This window comes from Corticium candelabrum, chromosome 4, assembly GCF_963422355.1.
Source record: "Corticium candelabrum chromosome 4, ooCorCand1.1, whole genome shotgun sequence".
Classification (NCBI taxonomy): domain Eukaryota; kingdom Metazoa; phylum Porifera; class Homoscleromorpha; order Homosclerophorida; family Plakinidae; genus Corticium; species Corticium candelabrum.
Window position 1 is genome coordinate 519,529 of NC_085088.1, and position 20,472 is coordinate 540,000.

Consider the following 20,472-nt stretch of genomic DNA (forward strand, 5'->3'; position numbering starts at 1 on the left):
CCCGGAAATTGGTGGACCAGAGAGCATATTGCGATGGCATCTAAGACTGGAGCGTGAAAGGAAGCCATGGAGGTGCAAGAAGAGGTGCCAGACGCCGGTAAGCTACTAGAGAACTTCATATACATGGTAGATGTTTCGGATGCCATCGTGATAATGGCGCACAACGCTATGATAAACATCGATCGTGACTGCACGAGATGGAACCCCGTGTCGTAGGCAACGTTCCCGCGATCGCGTGGATTGCTGTAGACGAGCAGATTTCACAAAACAGCAAACTAGCTGTGAAGATAATCGAGATAGGAATGCAGTGTGCATACTGTGATAGGAATGCATTGGGTCTCTAGTGAAGCGTTTTATGACACCCAATCGGTATTTAATCGGCAACACCGACTTAGCCGCGACACACCCGGAAGTGATAAGGAGTATGCCCGTGTTGTTGCCGAATGTAGCAGGTCGTTTTCCTTGTTTAGTTTTACACACGAGGAGTATTCGTCGTAACCCTAATGAAAATTGTAACAACGGGAAACCTATTGCCTTATCTGGTCTTGTGTTGCCTCGACACAGATGGTATACATTGTGAGTCGCACACCAGGAAGTAGAGGTTGGCAACGTGAAAAGCGATGCCACCAGAGAGACACGGGTGGCACCGACAATCGTAGAACGAAGGCGTAGTCTCAGAGGATCGTATTGACAAGGCCACTGCCTCTGCAAAGGATTTACCTTCGCGATGTTTCCAGTTTGTCTCTCCGAAGCCGTGCCACACGTCGTGACGCGACGACTGCCCGCGAGGACGGCCTATCGGCGTTCACCTAAACGTTCGAGGAGAAAAGAATCGTCGCCTTTAGCACGGATTCTGACTTAGAGGCGTTCAGTCATAATCCCACGGATGGTAGCTTCGCACCATTATTGCCTTTTCAGGCAAATGCAAGTGCCAAATGTCCGAATCAACGGTTCCTCTCGAGGCCCGATCGTGGAGAATGTTTCCCACGTTTATCGAAACGATTCCTCACGTTTATCGACAAAAGGCGGAAAACGCTTTCCCACGATCGACGTTCCCACATTTAGCGACGTCGCCGAACCGTCTACCTTAAAATGGTAGAAATCCAGTATGCTATTATACAGTTAACGAGCTCCGGAAGTGTTTAGAAGCCGCGGACGCTGGCACGCGACCGTCGCCACACAGCTCCAAGACGTCCGTTTGATCTCTGCCCGTCCAGTCACGCTCGTTGCGCTTCCCGTTTCGAACCGAAGCGGCACTCTCTCCGAGCGGGACGATCTTCACAGCGCTTCAAACCGGTCAGTCTCGGAGAGCGTGACTGGGCGGCAACCGGCCCCGCCTATTCACTTACTCGACCTCTTCTCCATTGCCACTCGTCGCCCGGGTAAAATGTTTGGCTCTCTACGACACGAATGAACTGGACGGACGACGCGACAACCGGCGACTCGTCTACGGTCGCGCGTGCGGCAGTTTTGAGCTTGGAGGGCGTGGCCGTACAACCTTTCCTCTGGACCGATTTACCCAGTGCAGCGAACATCACTGATACAATCACACACACGGAGACTAGTACTCGTCTTCCATCGACGCCTTTAGGTATGGTTGCAAGCTAGCGCTTTACTTCTGCGCTTTCATGCAATTTCTCGGCTTCGTTCGGTGGGAGCGGCCGTGCAATTGCTGTTGTCACGCGATCTTGGTCCGAGTGTCGTTCCATCTGGTGATTCTACCGAAAACTGCTGCGGCTCCTGCTTGTTGTTGTTGTTGTTGTTGTGTTGTGGTAGTAGTGGTGGTGGTGGTCATGTTTTGAGGGTATGCTCATACCGGCCCATACATGCATGTGAGACTGTCGAGGATGTTAGTAATTCGGGTGTAGCAGTAGCAGGTTTTTGGTAATCACATCCCTATTTATCTCGATTGCAACTGCTGTTCTTCTAGTGCACGGCAATTTACAAGTTGGTAAATTCTTTTTATTCCAAGTGATCGAATCACATTGAGAAGGAAATTGCATGTTTGGATTGCAAGATGTTTCTGTCTCAATTCCTCGTAGAGCACATTGACATGTTTATACATACACACATATACACAGGATGTTTTAATTTTAATTAACTTATAGTCGAGGCCCTAGCTTGCATGCAGGTTGTGAAACGATCGGATGTCAGGGCATATTATCTGTGGATGAGATCATGAGTTCTCCAACAGATCCTAGGTCCTATCTCAGGCAAACATCTTGTATCCTGCTCTTTGTGTTATAGCTGATACTGGAAGTTTTGATGAAGTTATTGGGGGTGATGGATACAGATTTTTCTGGTCAGGTAAATCATCAGGAATCAAGTGTTGGTGTTGCCATAAGAAGAAACATTGTGACTAAACTTACTGATTTTTGCATCGCTTATAGTGATCGGCTAATGTCTTTGAGGTTACCTTTGACCAAAGACAGATCTGTAACATTTGTAAGTGTGTATGCTCCAACACTTAATTCTGATGATGCAGCAAATTTGTTTTACAACCACCTTCATGATCTGCTTGTGAAAATTCCAGCAGATGACAAACTCATTGTTATGGGTGACTTTAATGCAAGAGTTGGTCGTGACTATATAAGTCTTGGCCTGGGATCATTGGACGTCACGAAGTTGGCAATGAAAATGAAAACGGTCGTCTATTGTTAGACTCTGTTCTACTCATCAACTGAGCATTACATTTGTACTTATAGAATCATACTGTGTGTGTGTGTGTGTGTGTGTGTGTGTGTGTGTGTGTGTGTGTGTGTGTGTGTGTGTGTGTGTGTGTGTGTGTGTATGAATGTAGATGTTGACATGGTGGTGGCTTTACTGTCAACCTCGATTACTAACTTAGGCTGCGGTAATAATATATATGTAATATTCATCGTTTGCAAGAAATTGTGGTAATTACAATCTTTATTGTGAGTCACTACCACACTGGCACTACAGAGAGAATACATAACCTACTACTTCATCAGGTAAACACATAGAGTTGTAAGACAATCTATTATTTCTACTCTCCGCTCTAGTTCTACCATCACATAAATTCATTGCTGCCTTGCTCGTACAGCCGCTCGTCTTCCTGTGACAGCTTGATATCCGGACTTGATGCTCTGAACCGAGCAGCGTGAACCACATTTCTCACACTGAAGAAAGAAGAGTCGTGTCTCCTTCTGTAATGTTGTTTCAGGTGAACGACAAGTGTGACATGTCACATACTCCTCTGCAATGTAAGAACCTATTACTGCAATTGTGACGACCTTCAATGTACAAGACAATACAAATACGTTCGTAGTCAGCCATATATCCTACTCACTTACTATGAACACAAAAAATGGACAAATGTTAAGCCCTCCACCTTTTTCGACATAGACCTTGAGGTCAGTTGCGGAGATAGCTCCCCTGCCTCTAGAGACAGGGCCTCCATGTGCTACGTGGAGTCTTGGGGCCAGCGCTACAATCCAACTGGAGCTTGGCCAGAGTCATCCAGGGGCACTGACAATGGCGCAGCTCTGGGACTGGACACCAAGGCCCACATGTACCCGTCTGCTGCATGATGTTGCTGCCAAGCCAGCAGTTTTGTCCACCCCAGTCAATGACCAGGTACTCATTTATACTCCTGAGTCAAGACAAGCAAGTGTGGGTGAGTTTCTTGCTCAAGGAAACTGTGACAGTGTCGCCTCCACCAGGATCGAATCTTCAACCCTCATCACGGAATACAAGATCCCGGATGTCATCACCAATGCTCTACCATCTGCTCCACCACCCCCACACTATGAACACACACACACACACACACACACACGTGTGCACGCGCGTGCATGCACACACGCATGCACACACATGCACGCGCGCACACACACACACACACACACACACACACACACATGCACGCACTCACACGCATGCACACACACATACACACACACACACACACGTGCACACACTCACACACACATGTACACACACGCACACACACACGCACACACACACACACACACACACAGACGGGGACACACACACACACACAGACGGGGACACACACACACACAGACACACACACACACACACACACACACAAACACACACAGACACACACATGCACACAGACACAGACGGGGACACACAGACACAGACACACAGACACACACACACACACACACACACACACACACACACACACACACACACTGCACTTAAGTTTATTAGTATCTTAATTACATGAGCCTGCCAACTGACTTACTAATATATCTTCGCAACACATTCTCAATTTGTTTCTGTTGAAATCGTCCTTTAATGATCAACTGGTTGTTACCGTCAACAGAGCCACTACGACAAATTTTCCAACATAACACCAAGGCTGATGGCCACAAAAACACAATACCTTGTTCCCAGTTCTGCCATCAAAAAGGCAAGCAAGTGCTTGGGCTGACGGTGGAGACTAAAGAACAAATTTACAGCAAACCTTGTGCCCCTCTGCCTCTGCCTCACACCATCAAAGTACCTATTTGTCTGTCTGTCTATGTGTCTGTCTGTCTGTCAGTCGTTTTTGTTTCCGATTGTTACATTTACACTTTGGGAGAGAATATAACAATCTGTCTGTCTGTCTATCTGTCTGTCCATCTGTCTGTCTGTCTGTCCATATGTCTGTCTGTCCATCTGTCTGTCTGTCTATGTGTATGTCCATCCTTCATCTGTCGTTGCTCTCTTACAGTTTACAGATCTCTGCAAAATTGACAAACGACGTCTTCTTCGTTCCAATACGAACAACTTGCGGAGGCTTCATTACGAATCTCTTTTTGTCGCTTGCCAACATGTCAGGATTCTTTGCTCTCATGATATCAAACACACGATCCAACAACTAAAAATCATGTTGAGAGAAATTGAGTTGATCTATTAGTTCAAATGTGTAGCTGTCATGAACCTCTTGGAAGGTGTAGTCTCGATCGCTACCAACCCATGCAGGAGCTCCATCACCAATCATGTCGTCATCATCAATGTCTACAACATGATCATCACCTAATAAATACAAACACTTGAATACCTAAATTTCAATATAAAGTGGGTAACTATTTTGCCAGAGATAGAACAAGCAAGAAAAAATGTGCAAGCAAACAGGAAAACAGATGAGCAAATAGATAAACCATTATATAACTGAGGAACTTGTAGATGCAGATAAACAGACATACAGAACACACAAACAACACACATGCATGCATGCGTGCACACACACACATGCACACACACACACACACACACACACACACACACACACACACACACACACAACACTACAAACCACAACAAACCTTGCACTGAAAGAACTAATTTGTGCAAAATTAAATTCCATACATAACTGTCCTAGCGCTACTTGCCAATTGAGTTAGATTTATTGTCACACATATTACTTGCACGATAATCCCTTTATTTGAAATCACACGATTTGAGGCCAACACAGCTAAGTCTATCTCACCATCCTCGGGTAAAGCAGTATCATCAGTTTCCTTCGTCTTGTCATCTTGTTGCTCGTTGTCAAAGTCAAGATTAGGCTATCACAACAGCTTTCGTTATATTGTCCATAATCACCACATCACATCCAGAAGTAACAGGCAGCTCTTGATACAACACAGCCAACCTTCTTGTGTTTCTTTTTCTTCTTCTGTCCAAATGACAAACTGATGTCTTCAATTTCGTCTGTCTGGTTACTTGCTTTTTCACCTGATTTTAAACTTTTCTCTCGAGTCACATCCTATAATAATTAATTAATTAATCACAACTCCTGACTACACAGCTAATATGAATGGTAATAAAAAATTTAAAAATCAGTTATCTATTAAAAACCAAAGTCAAATTGTTGATATTAACAAAATTTAACCAAAAATTTAATTGCTCATAAATTTTTTAAATAATGTTGATGCATAGCAGTGTTCCATGTTAACAAGTAGAAGCAACCAAAATTTCTATGTTTGTTAACTGTTGGCAAGCAAAACTGGATTATACTTAAAACAGAGACTCTGATGTAGGGGAATAATTTAATCAAAATGCGTTACGACTTTGTCTTCTTACTGCAATAGTGCAACAAAGTCTTACTTCTATTGCTGTTCCAACTGATTCCATGTCTATTGGCTTTTTCTTCTTTTTCTTTTTCTTCATCGAAAAATCTTCATCCAGTCCTTCCAATTCACCTACTACACACGTGTTCACATGATGTCAATTAACGAAAGCACTGGTTTTAATAAACCATCCATTGTTTAGTGTCTTGAGCATGCAGATGCAGTGTGTTGTGTACAGTGCAGCTATACATGTCTGGAGTCCGAGGCTAACATGCTCAACTGTACGGCTCTGATGACAGACCTTCAACTCGTTCTTTCACTTCAACCGGTTGGATATCTTGATCTTCAACTTTAACATCAGCAGCAGGTTTAGTTTCGTTTTTCTCCTGCTCGTCGACATCGAATGTCGGCTTCTTTTTCTTCTTCTTCTTCTTTGTTGGGTCAAACAGCTAGTCCAACGAGACATTACACAAAACACACGTACGCAAAACTTACATCTTACATCAAATTCGTTCTCTGCCATTGTCACACCAACGTTGCATCAGCCACGCGCCTACTTGACATGCGCCAGAATAGCATACCGGTATGTGTAGGCGGAACGGCGATCGCAGCGAGCAAGCGTTATCCGTTATCAAGCGAACTCATCGAGATGTCCACGTATGAACTGTTTACAGTAGTGAAATCGAGTTTGTTAACACAAGTGTGTTTTTTCTTCCCAGTGCACTAAAATAATCTAAAATCCTCTAATTTCAATACAAAATTAAAGTCATTGCTATTGTTATTGCTATCAATTAGAAGACAATAGCATTTATACCGTCCAGTCTAGAATTTAAATTTGAACTCAATATAGTTCATTGTGTCTAATAAAGTAACAAACCACAATTGCATATTTTTGAAATCATCAAATCTTAATAATCATTGTCATGCCTTCTTTTCATTTGCATGTAGTCGACTTGATCAGATTGCTTGCTACACCAAGTGCACCTCCGATACCAAATCGTACAAAATTATCTCCCACAATTGGACCAATAGCATACAGGCCAGGCTGCCGACAAACCTCAAATGTAATAACATCAATGTCTGCTGGATTTGCATTTGAGACTGGTTTACTTGGTTTTATACCTATCTTTTGTAAATCAGTTGGTAAGAAACCCAACTCTGATTGACTTCCAATAAGAACAAACGCAAAAGACACTTTGACTTTCTGTATAGCTCCTGCATTATTCACCACAGTGCAGATCCTTTCTGAACTGATATGTTGCAGTGTGTGACACTCAAATGCTTTGTATTGTCTGTCGATTATAGTCCCATGCATAAGATCACGTACTTTCTCATACTCAGGATATGCCCCTGCTGGAAGCGTATTAAACTTGAGTTGCATGTCAGAAACCTTTCTCCTAAAAACGTGCAACACTCTACAATTTCTAGCGAGAGCCATTAAAATAACATCAGCAGCACATAAACCTGACCCCACAACCAAGATGGGATCATTGCTAGCTGCTTCATCGAGCATCTGTACATCATCGGGATATCGATAGAAGACAAATGACAAGTCTTCACCTTGTACACCCAAATGGCATGGACGGCCAAGACCAACTGCTAGTACTACATGCTTAGCATGAACCTTTATATCCTGCTGAGCTGGCAAACTATGCCCCATATCATTACTTTGCCTTTTCATGATCAGCTCAAATTTGTAATCTCCAGGAATGGATAACGTTGTTGGTGGAGATAGGTAAGTGTCTTCCTGTTCCCACGGATAACCTGGTTGTGAGCAGAAGCATCCAGTACCAACACCATACACCGTGCACTGTTGTATTGCACCACAACAACCATTTTCAGGATAGACTTGAGGACTGTCAAGCACACGAAGCGAGACTACAGACATATTGCTCATCAAGCTATTTGAAATTCCAGTCTTATCAATGTAATCCACATAATACTGTCTCACGTCTGCTGCTTTGATGCGCCACACACAATCCTCAGACTTCATCGTCTCCATTTCTTGCATACAAGATCTCTTCCACTCATCAACTGAGTACCCTGGCAGTTGCAACCATGATACAGGACTAAGAGTTTCTATATGGCCAGGTACACCGTTCCAACTTCCTCCAGGCATCTGATCACCAACAACCAAATGAGAAACAGATTGACACTGATCGTACGACCAAACTATATTCGAAGGCAGATCCATTCCTAAATCAGTTCCAGGCTGTAAAAGCGCGTCAAACAATTTAGCCACAGGACTGTCACTTCTTCCTTCCAGTCCTTCACTAAGGAAAGCAAGATTTTGATGCAACAAAGAAAGCTGCATATCAACACTATCAAGTTTCAACTTTAGCAGAGGGTTGAAATGATCGCGGGTAGACAAGTACGGCCAATGACCGGACAGAATGTACGATAAAGCTAAAGCGTTTGGTCCATTACCTGCAGGAAAAAAGTATTACACAAGTAGGCGTGTCTCGGGAAAACGCACCAATCACAACGACGTCATAGCGCTTGGTGTTCTCCTCAGCCATCCAACAAGCACAAGCCGTCGGTTATGTTTCTTCCCGTCTCGAGACCGCTCTCACACCAGAATGACCAAGAATGACTGTATACTGTAAGCGTGACAAGAGAAATAATGGGTGTGGCTTGTTAGTAACAAAATGGTAACGCGCGTTAAAAAATGCAAATCAACGTCTAACGCACGTTAATGCAAACAGCATGTCTCGGGCTGAAGTGCTGGTGGTCGATTCCAGCGGCTTCATCAAATGCACTTCTCTTGAGACGGTCGGAAAGGATATATTCACTGTCAGAGATGTGATCGAAGAAGTGAAAGACGCACAAACGAGGCAACGTTTGTCTGTCCTGCCATTTGAACTGAAATATCGATATCCAGATGCTGATAATATTCGTTCTGGTGAAATGAATGCGCCGTTTAATGCTTGAGTTTTGAGCCCCTAGTGCTACTTTATTGTTTTGTTGTAGTTAGTGACTTTGCTCGGAAGACTGGAGATTATGCGAGTTTGTCTGCTGTGGATGTGATGCTTCTAGCTCTTTGTCGTCAACTGGTGATCGAACGTTGTAGCAGCAAGGGAGCACATCTCAGGACAGAGCCATGCACACAGGTGAGACAGACAGACAGAAACAGACAGAGACAGACAGACAGACAGACAGACAGAGACAGACAGACAGACAGAGACAGACAGACAGACAGAGACAGACAGACAGACAGACTGACAGACAGACAGATAAACAAGCATGTAGATAGACAGACAAGCAGACAGATATACAACTTAATTTGAATAAATTCACAGTTAGTAGACAAGCAGCTCAACAGACAGCATGCATTGAGACCGTCAGTGAATGCAGACATAGCAGTTACAGTACAGTACTGTCGTCTGTGTGCCACTGTTGTGCTTCGAGCTGACAGAAACATTGAATGTGTGGTACATGTATGCATATCTCTAGGCTCTTTTTTTGTAGGCCGAGTTTACTCAGTTTAGTAAAGTTGGATCTACGTGCACAGCTGGCTTTTATTATGGCACAAAAATAGAAGAAAGCAGTAGCACTCGTCTGGGCACACACCATACACACGATGAATCACCTAACAACGAACAAACCAGCATGGGTGAACACTCAGACAACGAAGCAGAGAAACAGTTGCAAAGTATTGATGCGGATGAAGAGAACGTTGAGTTGATGTCAGAGAAGTCATCTAGTGTAGCAGAGAAATCAGACGTATTAGCTGGTTCACAACAAACTGCCACATCAGTGACTGACGTTTCAGTTAAAGCGAGTGAAGAAGGAAACAGAGAAGGGTGTGAAAGAGGAGATAATGACAACAGTGATGACGGTGATGATGATGGTGAAGATGGTGGTTGGATTACTCCACACAATATCGAAACAGTAAAGACAAAACACGGCTTGTCCAACACATCTGGGGTTCGCGAGGAGATCGAGGTTGCATGCATGACGACTGACTTTGCAATGCAAGTGAGTCACATTGCGTAGTTATTCAAAATGAAGTCAGATCAATCACAATTTTATCCATTAGAATGTGCTCCTACAATTGGGTATTCCTGTTGTTTCAGTGGATGGCCAGATAATAAGACAGATTAGGACTTACGTGCTGCGTTGCTTCTCGTGTATGAAGTAAGTCTATGCAGGTGCGTATTGTTGGTCTGTTTTCATGCGGACTGTTTGTTTGTGTCAGAATTACGAAGGATACAACACGTCAGTTCTGTCCTTCATGTGGACATAATACGCTGTTGAGACTTCCTGTTAGTGTTGATGAATCTGGCAAGACGTGTTACCATATGGCTCCGAAGAAACAAATAAGTACAAGAGGAACTAAGGTACATTGATTGGAGGTTTATCTTTACCACTTGATGTTGGGAACAGAGATTTGTCTGTCTGTCTGTCTGTCTGTGATTGTTATTGGTAGAGTAAGAGTTCGAATATAACAATCTGTCTGTCTGTCTGTCTGTCTGTCTGTCTGTCTCTGTCAATACATATATTTTCAAAGAACAACACTATTACATTCTAGTCTGACCCAAACGGCTGACGCCATAATTTAACTACGTGCAAATGAACTGTCAACTGTAAAGATCTTAGAATGTCCCTGTCTGTCTGTCTGTCTGTCTGTCTGTCTGTCTGTCTGTCTGTGTATTTAAAAATCCTAGCATATGTACAAGTAGAATCTGTATGAGAATAATTATCTGTCTGTCTGTCTGTCCGTCCATCCGTCCGTCTGTGTCTCTCTCCGCTGGTTTGTCTTTATTGTCCAAGTCACTGTTGATGCTGATTTCTCACAGTATTCGATACCTCGTCCTAAAGGAGGTCGGAATTCTGATGTCCATATTCTTAAAGAAGACCAGGCTGTAACATGGAAGCCTCCTCGAACTCGAAGGATGCCAAAAGTACATGCTCTAGATCCTGACTTTCTAGCTCAATCTTCACCCTTTGCTGCTCACGACGTCACCAGCCGTGGAGCCCAAATTTATTTTGCAAAGGGTGGAAGAGGTCGCATGAAAAATCCAAATGAAGTAAGAAAGAAATCAGGAAAGAGAAAGAAATAGAAAATCAGTGAGCAGACGATTTATCTGTTGATAAACTTTGATTTAATAATAAAATCAGTGAAGAAATGCGAATAAAGTGGTCATAACATGTACAACACTGTACACATATATTTTTTAATTGAAAGTTTAGCATATCCGATTGTATTAGTCTTCATCACTAACTTCTCTTCCTATCATTGATAGTGTCCTATCCAATTCATCCAGTTCTGGAATGTGGACACTAGAGTTTGTTTCACTCACTGTCAACAATTCACCTGGTTTCATAAGGTTGTGCTGCTGATGCTGATGCTGCATGACGGTGACTGATGCGGATCTAGGTCGCGTGTCTTCGTGCATCGCGTTGGTTTGTAGCTCTTTAAGTTCTGCTAATGTGTTCGTCAGTTCCGTCTCTGTTGTTGTCCATCCTTGATTACGTTCGTCATCCATATCAAAGGTTGTAAACTGAAATTTGGATCCTTCACTGTTTGCGTCGAAAGTCAGGCTTGTTCGCTTGGCGAAAGGATTCGTTGTGTTTGGAACAAATGTTAGAGAAAAACGGTTAGTGTTGTCTGCATGGTCAACAGCACCTTCATCTCCAAAAGGGTCTCTATCTGTGTCGGTTGCCACTGTAGTCAACAGTGTCTCGTGTGTCTCATTTGCTTCATCATTCTCTTCTGATTCGCTATCTTTTTCAAGCACTGCCTGTCGGACAAACTGATTTTGTCGCTCTCTTCTCAGACTGCTGTCTCTTCTAGGAAGAGTCCGTGCATGACGTATGCCTCCTAACTCAGTAGCACTGCTACCACGACTTGCTGTCCATTCATAACTCGCAGAGTGCAAACGAGAAAGGCTACTGACATCGTTCAATTCGCTAATGCTGTCACCAGATGTGAGATTGTTGAGACCGATCATTGACCAACGATATCGAGGTTTGCGAGGAGGAGAGAGAGTGACCCGATATTGAGGCTCAATTGAAGCTAGAGCAATCCCTTGAAGGTTGAATCGAACTATGATGACACTGATGTTGGCAGAAGAGCCATACGAGCGTGCCAGGTCACGCAGGCGTTTCGCAGCTACGATAGGGTCGAGCTGTTTTCGTACCTCAGCAGCAGCTTGGTTGTAACTAACGTAGCGCCATAGGCCTCCACAACCAAGGATGAGAAATTCATCTTGTGGTGTTAAAGGAATTGTTACAACAGACGGACATGGAACGACCCATGGGCTCAAGTAATTGCAGCCCAACAACCGAGTTGCAACTGACAATCCATTCACTTTGTTATCCTGAAGGACAAGCAGTCGACATGACAACAGTCCTCTCATAGACTGGGGATAAACTGATGGACTGAGAGACAGACATATGGACATACACAGACAGACATATGGACATAGACAGACAGACATATGGACATACACAGACAGACATATGGACATACACAGACAGGCGTATGGACATACACAGACAGACATATGGACATACACAGACAGGCATATGGACATATCAAGAGACAGACAGAAAACAAGAATGACAGATAGGCAAGTAACAGCATGAGCATCTAAACAGACAAGAGGCAGACAGACAGACAGACAGACAGACCATACACAAACAGCAATAACAAGTGTACACCAGACCCGATACACACTATGACCTACTACTACCTCTGTGATGAAACCGCCTCTTTCTCTAATCCTCTTTTGTTCGCTGACATTGCTGGATGTAGTGTGCTTAGTCGTAACAACATGTACCTGACCCTCACGACACAGCAAGACTTCCGTATGCCCCACATTACCAACAGTGAGAAGATACCCACGAGAAGAACTACCCTCAACCTCAACAGTGCGAATATGACATGCAGCTGCTGCAGCTCCAGTTCTCCTTCCGTGCATACGGAGCAGCCTGTAATGCACGACATCTCAATATGATCTTACAATTGTGCATTACGCTATCAATCTGACTTGTGTGCTGACAAGAAGGTTTGTTTCATGTAGTCACCCGGATTACTGTCTTGCTTCTGCTGATTTAGCTCTTCAATCAAGACCAAGCTGAATGTTTTGGCAAGACTGGTCGATGACTCGGGGCTCATGCCACCATCAAACACAGCATACAATCCATCATGTAGATGACCGAAATCGGCAACTTTGACCTAATACAAAAGGATGAAGAAACGAATCAGCACGGGTAACAGTGTAAGTGTTCGATTTGTAATGCTTGAACGCTTTTACATTTGAATTATTGATAACAATAATTGCTTTTGACGGTCTCATTGGAAATGTCAAGTTTTAGTCAATCATTGATACATGGATAGTAAAGCAGACTCAGACAGACAAAAACAAGCAAAAATTTGATTAGATATTTTTATAACCTGAGCTCCAGCCAACTTTGGTCTGTTTCCTCTATACTCTGCTGAGCCATGCGTCCATCTCCTGTGTACCGGTGTGCCACCGTAGTGAGTTTGTGTTGATAGCAAGTGAACAGTTTCATCGCCGATAGGTACACCCTCCAGCAAAACTTGTTTCACATTTCTAAGCAATATATGTACGATACAACACACACACACACACACACACACACACACACACACACACACACACACACACACACACACACACACACACACACACACACACACACACACAAGTCAAAACTAAAATTAGGACAAACTATTACAAGTATTTCACTGTACACGAGCACACACTCAGACATGCAACACTTCTGATAGGCTCAATAAAAGACATACTTTAGAGCTGATATCAGGTTATGATCCAACACCAAATTGTGATTGCCAGATAAGTCAACATAATGGCAATGACTGATGCTTGCAGGTGCCTATCATATCACAAAGCCAGAAACCATAACATTATAACAAGACCATATACATAATCAAGCTGCAAACATCTCACATTTTCAACTGCAGACAACTTGTTGCATCCAACATCAAGAAACTAAGCAAACCATTCTAGATCAGTTATGCTGCACGATCGTGTGTGTCCATGCTTACTTTCAGCGACTTCGCTTGAGAAAAATCTGGTAAAGAAGTCAATAAATTGGTGTGTGCAACAAGTGTGTGTAACCGTGGCAGCATGTTGAAACAATCAGGGAGAGACTTCACAAGATTTCCAGCAACATTCAACTCTTCCAATTGAGTGAAACCAGAAATAGTCCTGCACACCGCATACTTAGTGCCAACACACACACACACACACACACACACACACACACACACACACACACACACACACACACACACACACACACACACACACACACACACACCACACACACACACACACACACACACACACACACCACACACACACACACACACACACACACACACACACACACACACACACACACACACACACACACAACATACTTCGCTTGAATGTTCTTGATACGATTGAATGCAATGTGAAAAATGCGAAGTTTCTTGTATCTGAGAACACAACATGCACAACAAGTTAATGCATGGCATTTCTATAGTTACGTAAATGACTGTATATGACCTGACTACATTCAACATCGCTGAGTCTTTGAGTCCGTTACATGACAGATAGAGTTCCTCAATATTGTAGATGACATCCCTTGCGCCCATAACAGGGATAGACATCAGCAAGTTTGTACTGGCATTGAAATAACGTAGTCTAAGCAAATCACACACATAGAATATAAACACATATTAATGTAAAATTTAATTAGTAAATAATCAATTTGTTTTAAAATTTGTAGTCTGTACAAACACTTTGTTCATTCAGTTCCAATATTTACATTCTTGTTTCATATTTAAACAACAGTGAAAGCCAATCTGAATCAAAACCAACAAATTAAAACTAAAAATTAGAAAATTAATTAACTTAAAATGTATAATGCGAATTTGTTAGTTACAAAATAATTATAGTTAATATTATGTCACATAAATATCAGAGTTAATTGAAACATGTTTGAACCAGTGTGCGTGTGTGTGTGTGTGCATGTGTGTGTGTGTGTGTGTGTGTGTGTGTGTGTGTGTGTGTGTGTGTGTGTTTGTGTGTGTGTGCATGTTCACATCCACACATAAGTACCAAATACACATAGCGTATTTGAGATGCTCACTTGTAAAATCGCAGAAGCAGTGACGGCGGTAACAAAGTCAGCCGATTGTATTGCACGCTCAACACCTCAATCTGACACTTATCAATTCTGTCTGACAGTTGCGTGAGCTTATTGTGATCAACATAAAGTGTATGCAACTTGGTCATATTCCAAAAAATTCTGACACACACAAACATGCTTGATATGTCAATCAGTCTGATAGATATTAATTAGTATTCTTGTATACCTCACTGGAAGATGACCCAGTTCATTGTGGCTTGCATCAATAAGCTCCAGACAAGGTAAATCACACAATTCTTCTGGCAGCATTGTCAACGAATTTCTATTAACATTAAATCATCAACAATATTTTAAACAGATGTATAAATCTCTTGCCTTACCGAGAGACAACCAACTGCACAAGATTAAAGCAGTTCATTGGCATTTGAAATGATATGAGTTCTAATGGCAATTAGCAACACAATGTGATGCAATGTTTATTGATATTACAAGAAATGCTTACGATTTGATGGTGCAACAACATATTTCATTTCTCCTCCATTCAACACTAGAACTCTCAGTTGATTATTACCAACATGCAGCAGTTGAATTGTATTTAGTTTCGATGATTCCAGCGATGTTAAACAGTTGTCTCGCATGTCAAGCAAGCTGAGTGATTTGAGACGCATTAAACTATCAACTGGTAGAGATGTCACATAATTCAAACGTAAATCCAGTTGTTGAAGAGAACGAAGAAGCTTCACATCATCAGAAATTTGACTAAACACAGCATACATGTATAGCTATAGACCTATAGCACCAAACATTTACATTGCTAAGTAAATTAATGTAGCGACAGCAATTACCTAATGTTGTTTCCTGTTGCAATGAGAATTTGTAAATGTTTCAATTGGAAGACGACTGCTGGGAGTTCGGAAAAGTTGTTGAATGCAATCATAAGAGTTGTGAGACGTTTGAGTTGAGCAATATCGTCTGGTAGATTGCTGATCATATTTGTATGCAGCTGAAGTGTTTGCAATCTGTAGAAAGTTAATTGCACATCAGAGCATGCGTGTATAGTACAAATGACACACTGACACAATCTACAGTAGCTTAAAGTATTAACTAAGTCATGCAAAATAAATGAATGTAATTGCAATAAGGTCTCAGTCTAAGTGATCCTATGTGCATACATATACCTTTGGAGTTCTCCAATTCCTGCTGGTAATTCTTTCAGCCGATTCTTTGAAACATTCAAGTCTGTAAGAGACACGATGTAATAGATGGTGAGAGGAAAAGTTTCAAGATTGTTGTCAGCCAATTGCAAGGTTCGTAGGTTAGAAAAGCGGTTGAGATCATTGATGTAGCCAACTCTTTGCTCATCAAGTAGAGGCCTTTCCTTCATAAAGTTGCGACACAAGTTGAGGACGCTAAGATTAGAAATAGAAAAGAGATGCTCAGGAATGCACTCAAGACTGCAACACGTGAGATCTGCCTCATTAGGTAAACGCTGAATAGCCTGCAACCAACAATTAATTAATAAAATAAACTTTAAAAACATGATCAGAGTACATGTACAGTTTACAATACAAATACGAGTAGACTTCAATCCACACACACACACACACACACACACACACACACACACACACACACACACACACACACACACACACACACACACACACACACACACACACACGTACACAAACGTACACACACGTACACATACATTACACTCACTTTTTGGCATTGTTTAAGCCAGCGTGTGTAATCATGCCATGATCCCAATGACAGTAATATTTTCTTGCTTGGTGCAGCACACGTGAGCAGCAAACATTGCTGTCTCTTCCGGTGTCTCAGTTCTTGCACTGAACCGTTTGCGAGATGAAAGATATGAGGTCGACCTTTATCTGAAGTTGACGGGAAGATGAGCAACCTTGTTCCTATTAGAATGCACAAACGTCGGTTCCAACGACTAAATGTACCAAGCTCCTTCACATAAACGACTGACGATAATTCAACTCGATCCAACGCCTCAGATGATGGAAGTTTGCCTGCACAGTCAACATAACAACTATTAGTCACTTCAAAATTCTACATACCATACATATCAGCATGCAGCAATGTATACGTATTAAGTATTAACTATAGATAATGATGGCAAGGATCGTATGTGTAAATACCATCATGTGAGACCAACTCAATAGCACGTAGTTATACCTTTGCTGTCTGGCTGACTGCTTCACAGCATGTCTGTCTTGATCTCTGCTTTGTGGTCTGTTTGTCTGTCTGTCTGTCTATCTGTCTGTCTGTCTATCTGTCTGTCTGTCTATCTGTCTGTCTGTCTGCCTGTCTGTATGTAGGTATGCATGTATTTATGTCTGTCATATCCCATCAGCGTAGCCGAAGACATTTGAAAGGGTCGTCACTGATTACAGTGGACATACCATCATCATGTATTTATGTATGTATAATATGTCTGCCTGTCTGTCTGTCTGTCTGTCCGTCTGTCTGTCTGTCTGTCTGTCTGTCTGTATATATATGTATGTCTGCATGTCTGTCTGTCTGTCTGTCTGTCTACAAAGACAATTTGATTTAAAATTACAGAAATATGTTAGAAAAAGTAAGAGCAAACAAGTTAGAGAAAAAACAAAGAGAACGAACAACCACAAACTCCTACACATCTCTAATTGGTCATCAATTAACGAACAACCAAGCGGTCGTCGTAAACAAGCTCTACGAACCAACAATAAATCGTATGAAGTGACCAATCTCCGATCTCTTTCCCTCGTCCTGTATCCTTTCATCATCATCATACCCCAACAAGCGCAGATGCTCGTTCTGCAGCTTGAGCGGACACTCGGACGGCGCCAGTTTGCGCGTCATATACGCATTAGACTGCACATACAAAGGTCCGACTCCAAGCCTCCTAACAAGCTGCTCAGCAGCAGTCTGCACACTGCAGCGCAACAGCCTCGACTGCTGCAAGTCCGGACGGTAAACTCGCACAAATCCGTTGTCTCGACTCGAATGTATCCACTGATCGTTGTCTGTTTCTGCGTCGTTGTCGTTGTCCAGCAGTGTGTCGAAGTATGTAGCAGATCCGAAGTCGTTTGCTGCGTCGATGCTGAAGTGTTCAGTGTGCAGGAAATCTCGATCTGTTGCCCACCACGGGGAAGAGCTGAGCGAGCGATGGCCCAAGACGTTTGGAAACGATCGTTTCATTGGGTTGTTGTTGTGTGGTGACTTGGTTAAGCTCGTGGAGAGCGTGAAACGGTCAACGGTTTGGGCGTGTTTTGTCAAATGCTCACGTGATCGGAGTTGCTCATCACGTGCAAACACCCACGCACGTGCATGACTTCAGTACACTGAAGCACCGCGTTCGATGTTAATTAATTAAAATTTTAATTAAACTTTAGTAAAAATTAAAATTTATTTTACTTGTTAAGCAATCAAATATAACATTAAATTTATTAATTAAAGACATTAAAGTAAAAAATAATGACCATTTATTCATTTAAGTTAAATTTTAAAAAATTAATTAGTGATATAAACATTGAGACAAATGGAATATAAAATGTATCTGGTTTCATCTCATTTCCCTTATAAACATAGATAGATAAGCGACAAGAAACAATGAAAGATGTTTCTGGTCAATGTATATAATAATATGTATCTAACTTATCAACACAGACTTTTGTGCGAACATAAACCTTGTGTATTACAAAATGCTTACTACATAATGATAGATAAAAATGCCGAGCATTACAACAACAAGATAGCATATGGTAGTCTGACGAAGCCACAATATTATTATTGTTGACTCGACTCTGTGTCCGTAATGTCTACAGCCTTCTGCAATACAAACAACAACAACAACAACAAATGAAATCGGGTACAGTTGTGATGTAACCATTAAAAACTAATAATTAATACGCTTGCTAATATAATAAATAAATAATTTCCTACCTGTCTTGTCAAATGCTTCTTGTTTGAGCTCAGCCGTTTCTCTCTACCTCGTCCATCTCCAATCGTGTAGGCGTGTACAATAGCTTTTGCCATCTGCTCATCTTTCTTTGCTTCATCAGCTGCAAGTTGTGCTTGCTTGCCCTTCTCTCTCACCACCAAAGACTTAGAAACTGCAAACTTGGCTTTGTCATCTGCAGTAGCAGCGGCTTGGTTAGCCAATCGAACGGCTTCGAAGACATTTGACTGTAACTGAGCAGACAATAGCTGCTTGAGTCGAGACGACGACAATGTCCGTACTAGCCGACCGTTTTCCCACTGTCCTTCCTGAGACCTCTGATGGTGCTCCAATCTGCCATATCCATGCATCGTATTTCTCTCCCACGATCCTCGATAGACATAACCGCCGACAAGTTCACATACACCGTAGCCACACCGTTGGTCATTGTTCCACTCGCCTTTATAACAATGATAATCGGATGGATCCGGAATATTTTCCAAAGCGATTTTATTGCTGGCCAGCCAAGAAAAACAACCGGTAGCTTGATCGCCGGACACTTCATTATAAAACGCAGCAGCGTCCAAACAATCAGCAAGTACACTGTCTTGAGACTTTGATCTTGGCCACACCGGAGGCACAAAAATGGATCGAAAACGAGCAAGAGATTTACGTCTTGACTTGTCGACCCTGTTCTCACTGTCATCATGCAACGCACCACCTTGTGCCACAGCTCTCACAGCTTCGTCAAACACAAACGAGCTAGGACCCTTATCCAAACAAAGGAACTCGGGATGACTATGTGACTTGTGAGCATTCGAAATGGCAGACATTCTCGCCGAAGCCTGAGTCTTGACTCTCACTCCATATCCATCCCTCTTCCCTCCTCTCCACTGTCCCTCATATCTCCCCACATCCGCATACGTCTCCACACCGAACCCACTCTGCAACCCGCAGCTCCACATTCCCTCATACTTGGCACCCGCTTCCGTCATCATTACTCCACTCTTTCCCTTTACGTCATCCACCCACTCACCACAGTACAAGATACCATTGCGCTTCTCTACACCAACATCGTGTCGATTTCCTTTGCGCCATCTGCCAGAGTAAGTCTCCCCTCCAGGCCACTCATACACACCACTCTGTTCAGAACCCTCAACAAATAAGCCAGAGAAGCGACATCCGCCGGGAAGTCCCTCCAACTCTCCGTGTCCGTGTGGTAGGTTGCTTTCTACCTTCCCACGGTAGACTGTGCCGTCCTTGTACCGTATTTCATTAAACGTCGCGTTAACAGAGGCCATAGGTACCCTTGGGTTACTAGAAATAGTAAAGTTGCGGTGATTAGGA

The 20,472-nt window shown here is 42.6% G+C and overlaps 5 protein-coding genes across 7 annotated transcripts in view; 1 reads left to right on the forward strand and 4 right to left on the reverse strand.

The window, feature by feature from the left end:
- Positions 1–2,892: 2,892 nt before the first annotated feature.
- LOC134178033 (eukaryotic translation initiation factor 2 subunit 2-like) lies at positions 2,893–6,700 on the reverse strand. Of its 2 annotated transcripts, none has more exons than XM_062644811.1 (10): positions 6,550–6,700; positions 6,349–6,496; positions 6,085–6,179; positions 5,630–5,743; positions 5,468–5,543; positions 4,919–5,013; positions 4,707–4,855; positions 4,379–4,435; positions 4,238–4,323; positions 2,893–3,217 (listed from the first exon to the last, which is right to left on the reverse strand). In XM_062644811.1, the coding sequence occupies exons 1-10, from the start codon at positions 6,568–6,570 to the stop codon at positions 3,042–3,044; spliced, it is 1,017 nt and encodes a 338-aa protein (XP_062500795.1). In that variant the 5' UTR covers positions 6,571–6,700; the 3' UTR covers positions 2,893–3,041. The 2 variants fall into 2 exon arrangements, with proteins under 2 accessions (XP_062500795.1, XP_062500794.1); XM_062644810.1 differs by having other exon boundaries at positions 6,085–6,182; positions 6,550–6,698.
- A 13-nt stretch (positions 6,701–6,713) lies between these two features.
- Positions 6,714–8,675, reverse strand: LOC134178032 (oxidative stress-induced growth inhibitor 1-like). Its single transcript, XM_062644808.1, has 2 exons — positions 8,524–8,675; positions 6,714–8,474 (listed from the first exon to the last, which is right to left on the reverse strand). Exons 1-2 carry the CDS (start codon positions 8,564–8,566, stop codon positions 6,982–6,984), a joined length of 1,536 nt encoding a protein of 511 aa, XP_062500792.1. The 5' UTR covers positions 8,567–8,675; the 3' UTR covers positions 6,714–6,981.
- A 68-nt stretch (positions 8,676–8,743) lies between these two features.
- On the forward strand, positions 8,744–11,249 carry LOC134178193 (RNA-binding protein NOB1-like). Its single transcript, XM_062645010.1, has 6 exons — positions 8,744–8,949; positions 9,018–9,157; positions 9,516–10,025; positions 10,087–10,184; positions 10,246–10,387; positions 10,847–11,249. Exons 1-6 carry the CDS (start codon positions 8,754–8,756, stop codon positions 11,108–11,110), a joined length of 1,350 nt encoding a protein of 449 aa, XP_062500994.1. The 5' UTR covers positions 8,744–8,753; the 3' UTR covers positions 11,111–11,249.
- On the reverse strand, positions 11,249–18,438 carry LOC134178192 (PH domain leucine-rich repeat-containing protein phosphatase 2-like). Of its 2 annotated transcripts, XM_062645009.1 has the most exons (17): positions 17,906–18,438; positions 16,902–17,215; positions 16,358–16,677; positions 16,025–16,198; positions 15,682–15,938; positions 15,560–15,620; positions 15,406–15,501; positions 15,180–15,338; positions 14,594–14,731; positions 14,464–14,523; positions 14,086–14,248; positions 13,988–14,029; positions 13,825–13,913; positions 13,450–13,609; positions 13,043–13,230; positions 12,746–12,983; positions 11,249–12,370 (listed from the first exon to the last, which is right to left on the reverse strand). In XM_062645009.1, exons 1-17 carry the CDS (start codon positions 18,384–18,386, stop codon positions 11,255–11,257), a joined length of 4,056 nt encoding a protein of 1,351 aa, XP_062500993.1. In that variant the 5' UTR covers positions 18,387–18,438; the 3' UTR covers positions 11,249–11,254. The 2 variants fall into 2 exon arrangements, with proteins under 2 accessions (XP_062500993.1, XP_062500992.1); XM_062645008.1 differs by having other exon boundaries at positions 11,249–12,983.
- Positions 18,439–18,750: 312 nt separating this feature from the next.
- The window catches only part of LOC134178392 (junctophilin-3-like), a 1,834-nt gene continuing 112 nt past the window's right edge, over positions 18,751–20,472 (reverse strand). The window contains exons 1-2 of the mRNA XM_062645270.1: positions 19,131–20,472; positions 18,751–19,016 (exon numbers count right to left, since the gene is read on the reverse strand). The exon at positions 19,131–20,472 is cut by the window's right edge and continues 112 nt beyond it. Of these exons, the coding sequence (XP_062501254.1) occupies positions 18,975–19,016; positions 19,131–20,426 (1,338 nt within the window). The 5' untranslated portion in view covers positions 20,427–20,472 and the 3' untranslated portion in view covers positions 18,751–18,974. The remainder of the gene's footprint in view (positions 19,017–19,130) is intronic.

What these genes read in the sequence shown, in the direction of transcription:
- LOC134178033 (XM_062644810.1), bottom strand. Translation starts at nt 6,570, where the DNA reads ATGGCAGAGAACGAATTTGAT. An exon ending in TACTGCTTTACCCGAGGATG is followed by an intron (nt 5,014 to 5,467) that starts GTGAGATAGACT and finishes TGTATTTATTAG; the next exon opens with GTGATGATCATGTTGTAGAC. An exon ending in ATGGCAGAACTGGGAACAAG is followed by an intron (nt 4,324 to 4,378) that starts GTATTGTGTTTT and finishes AATTTGTCGTAG; the next exon opens with TGGCTCTGTTGACGGTAACA.
- LOC134178032 (XM_062644808.1), bottom strand. Translation starts at nt 8,566, where the DNA reads ATGGCTGAGGAGAACACCAAGCGCTATGACGTCGTTGTGATTG. An exon ending in CTATGACGTCGTTGTGATTG is followed by an intron (nt 8,475 to 8,523) that starts GTGCGTTTTCCC and finishes TTTTTCCTGCAG; the next exon opens with GTAATGGACCAAACGCTTTA.
- LOC134178193 (XM_062645010.1), top strand. Translation starts at nt 8,754, where the DNA reads ATGTCTCGGGCTGAAGTGCTGGTGGTCGATTCCAGCGGCTTCATCAAA. An exon ending in TGCTGATAATATTCGTTCTG is followed by an intron (nt 8,950 to 9,017) that starts GTGAAATGAATG and finishes GTTTTGTTGTAG; the next exon opens with TTAGTGACTTTGCTCGGAAG. An exon ending in CGACTGACTTTGCAATGCAA is followed by an intron (nt 10,026 to 10,086) that starts GTGAGTCACATT and finishes TTTATCCATTAG; the next exon opens with AATGTGCTCCTACAATTGGG.
- LOC134178192 (XM_062645008.1), bottom strand. Translation starts at nt 18,386, where the DNA reads ATGAAACGATCGTTTCCAAACGTCTTGGGCCATCGCTCGCTCAGCTCT. An exon ending in CTTCATACGATTTATTGTTG is followed by an intron (nt 17,216 to 17,905) that starts GTTCGTAGAGCT and finishes TTGACTGTGCAG; the next exon opens with GCAAACTTCCATCATCTGAG. An exon ending in GCAACAGGAAACAACATTAG is followed by an intron (nt 15,939 to 16,024) that starts GTAATTGCTGTC and finishes TGCTGTGTTTAG; the next exon opens with TCAAATTTCTGATGATGTGA.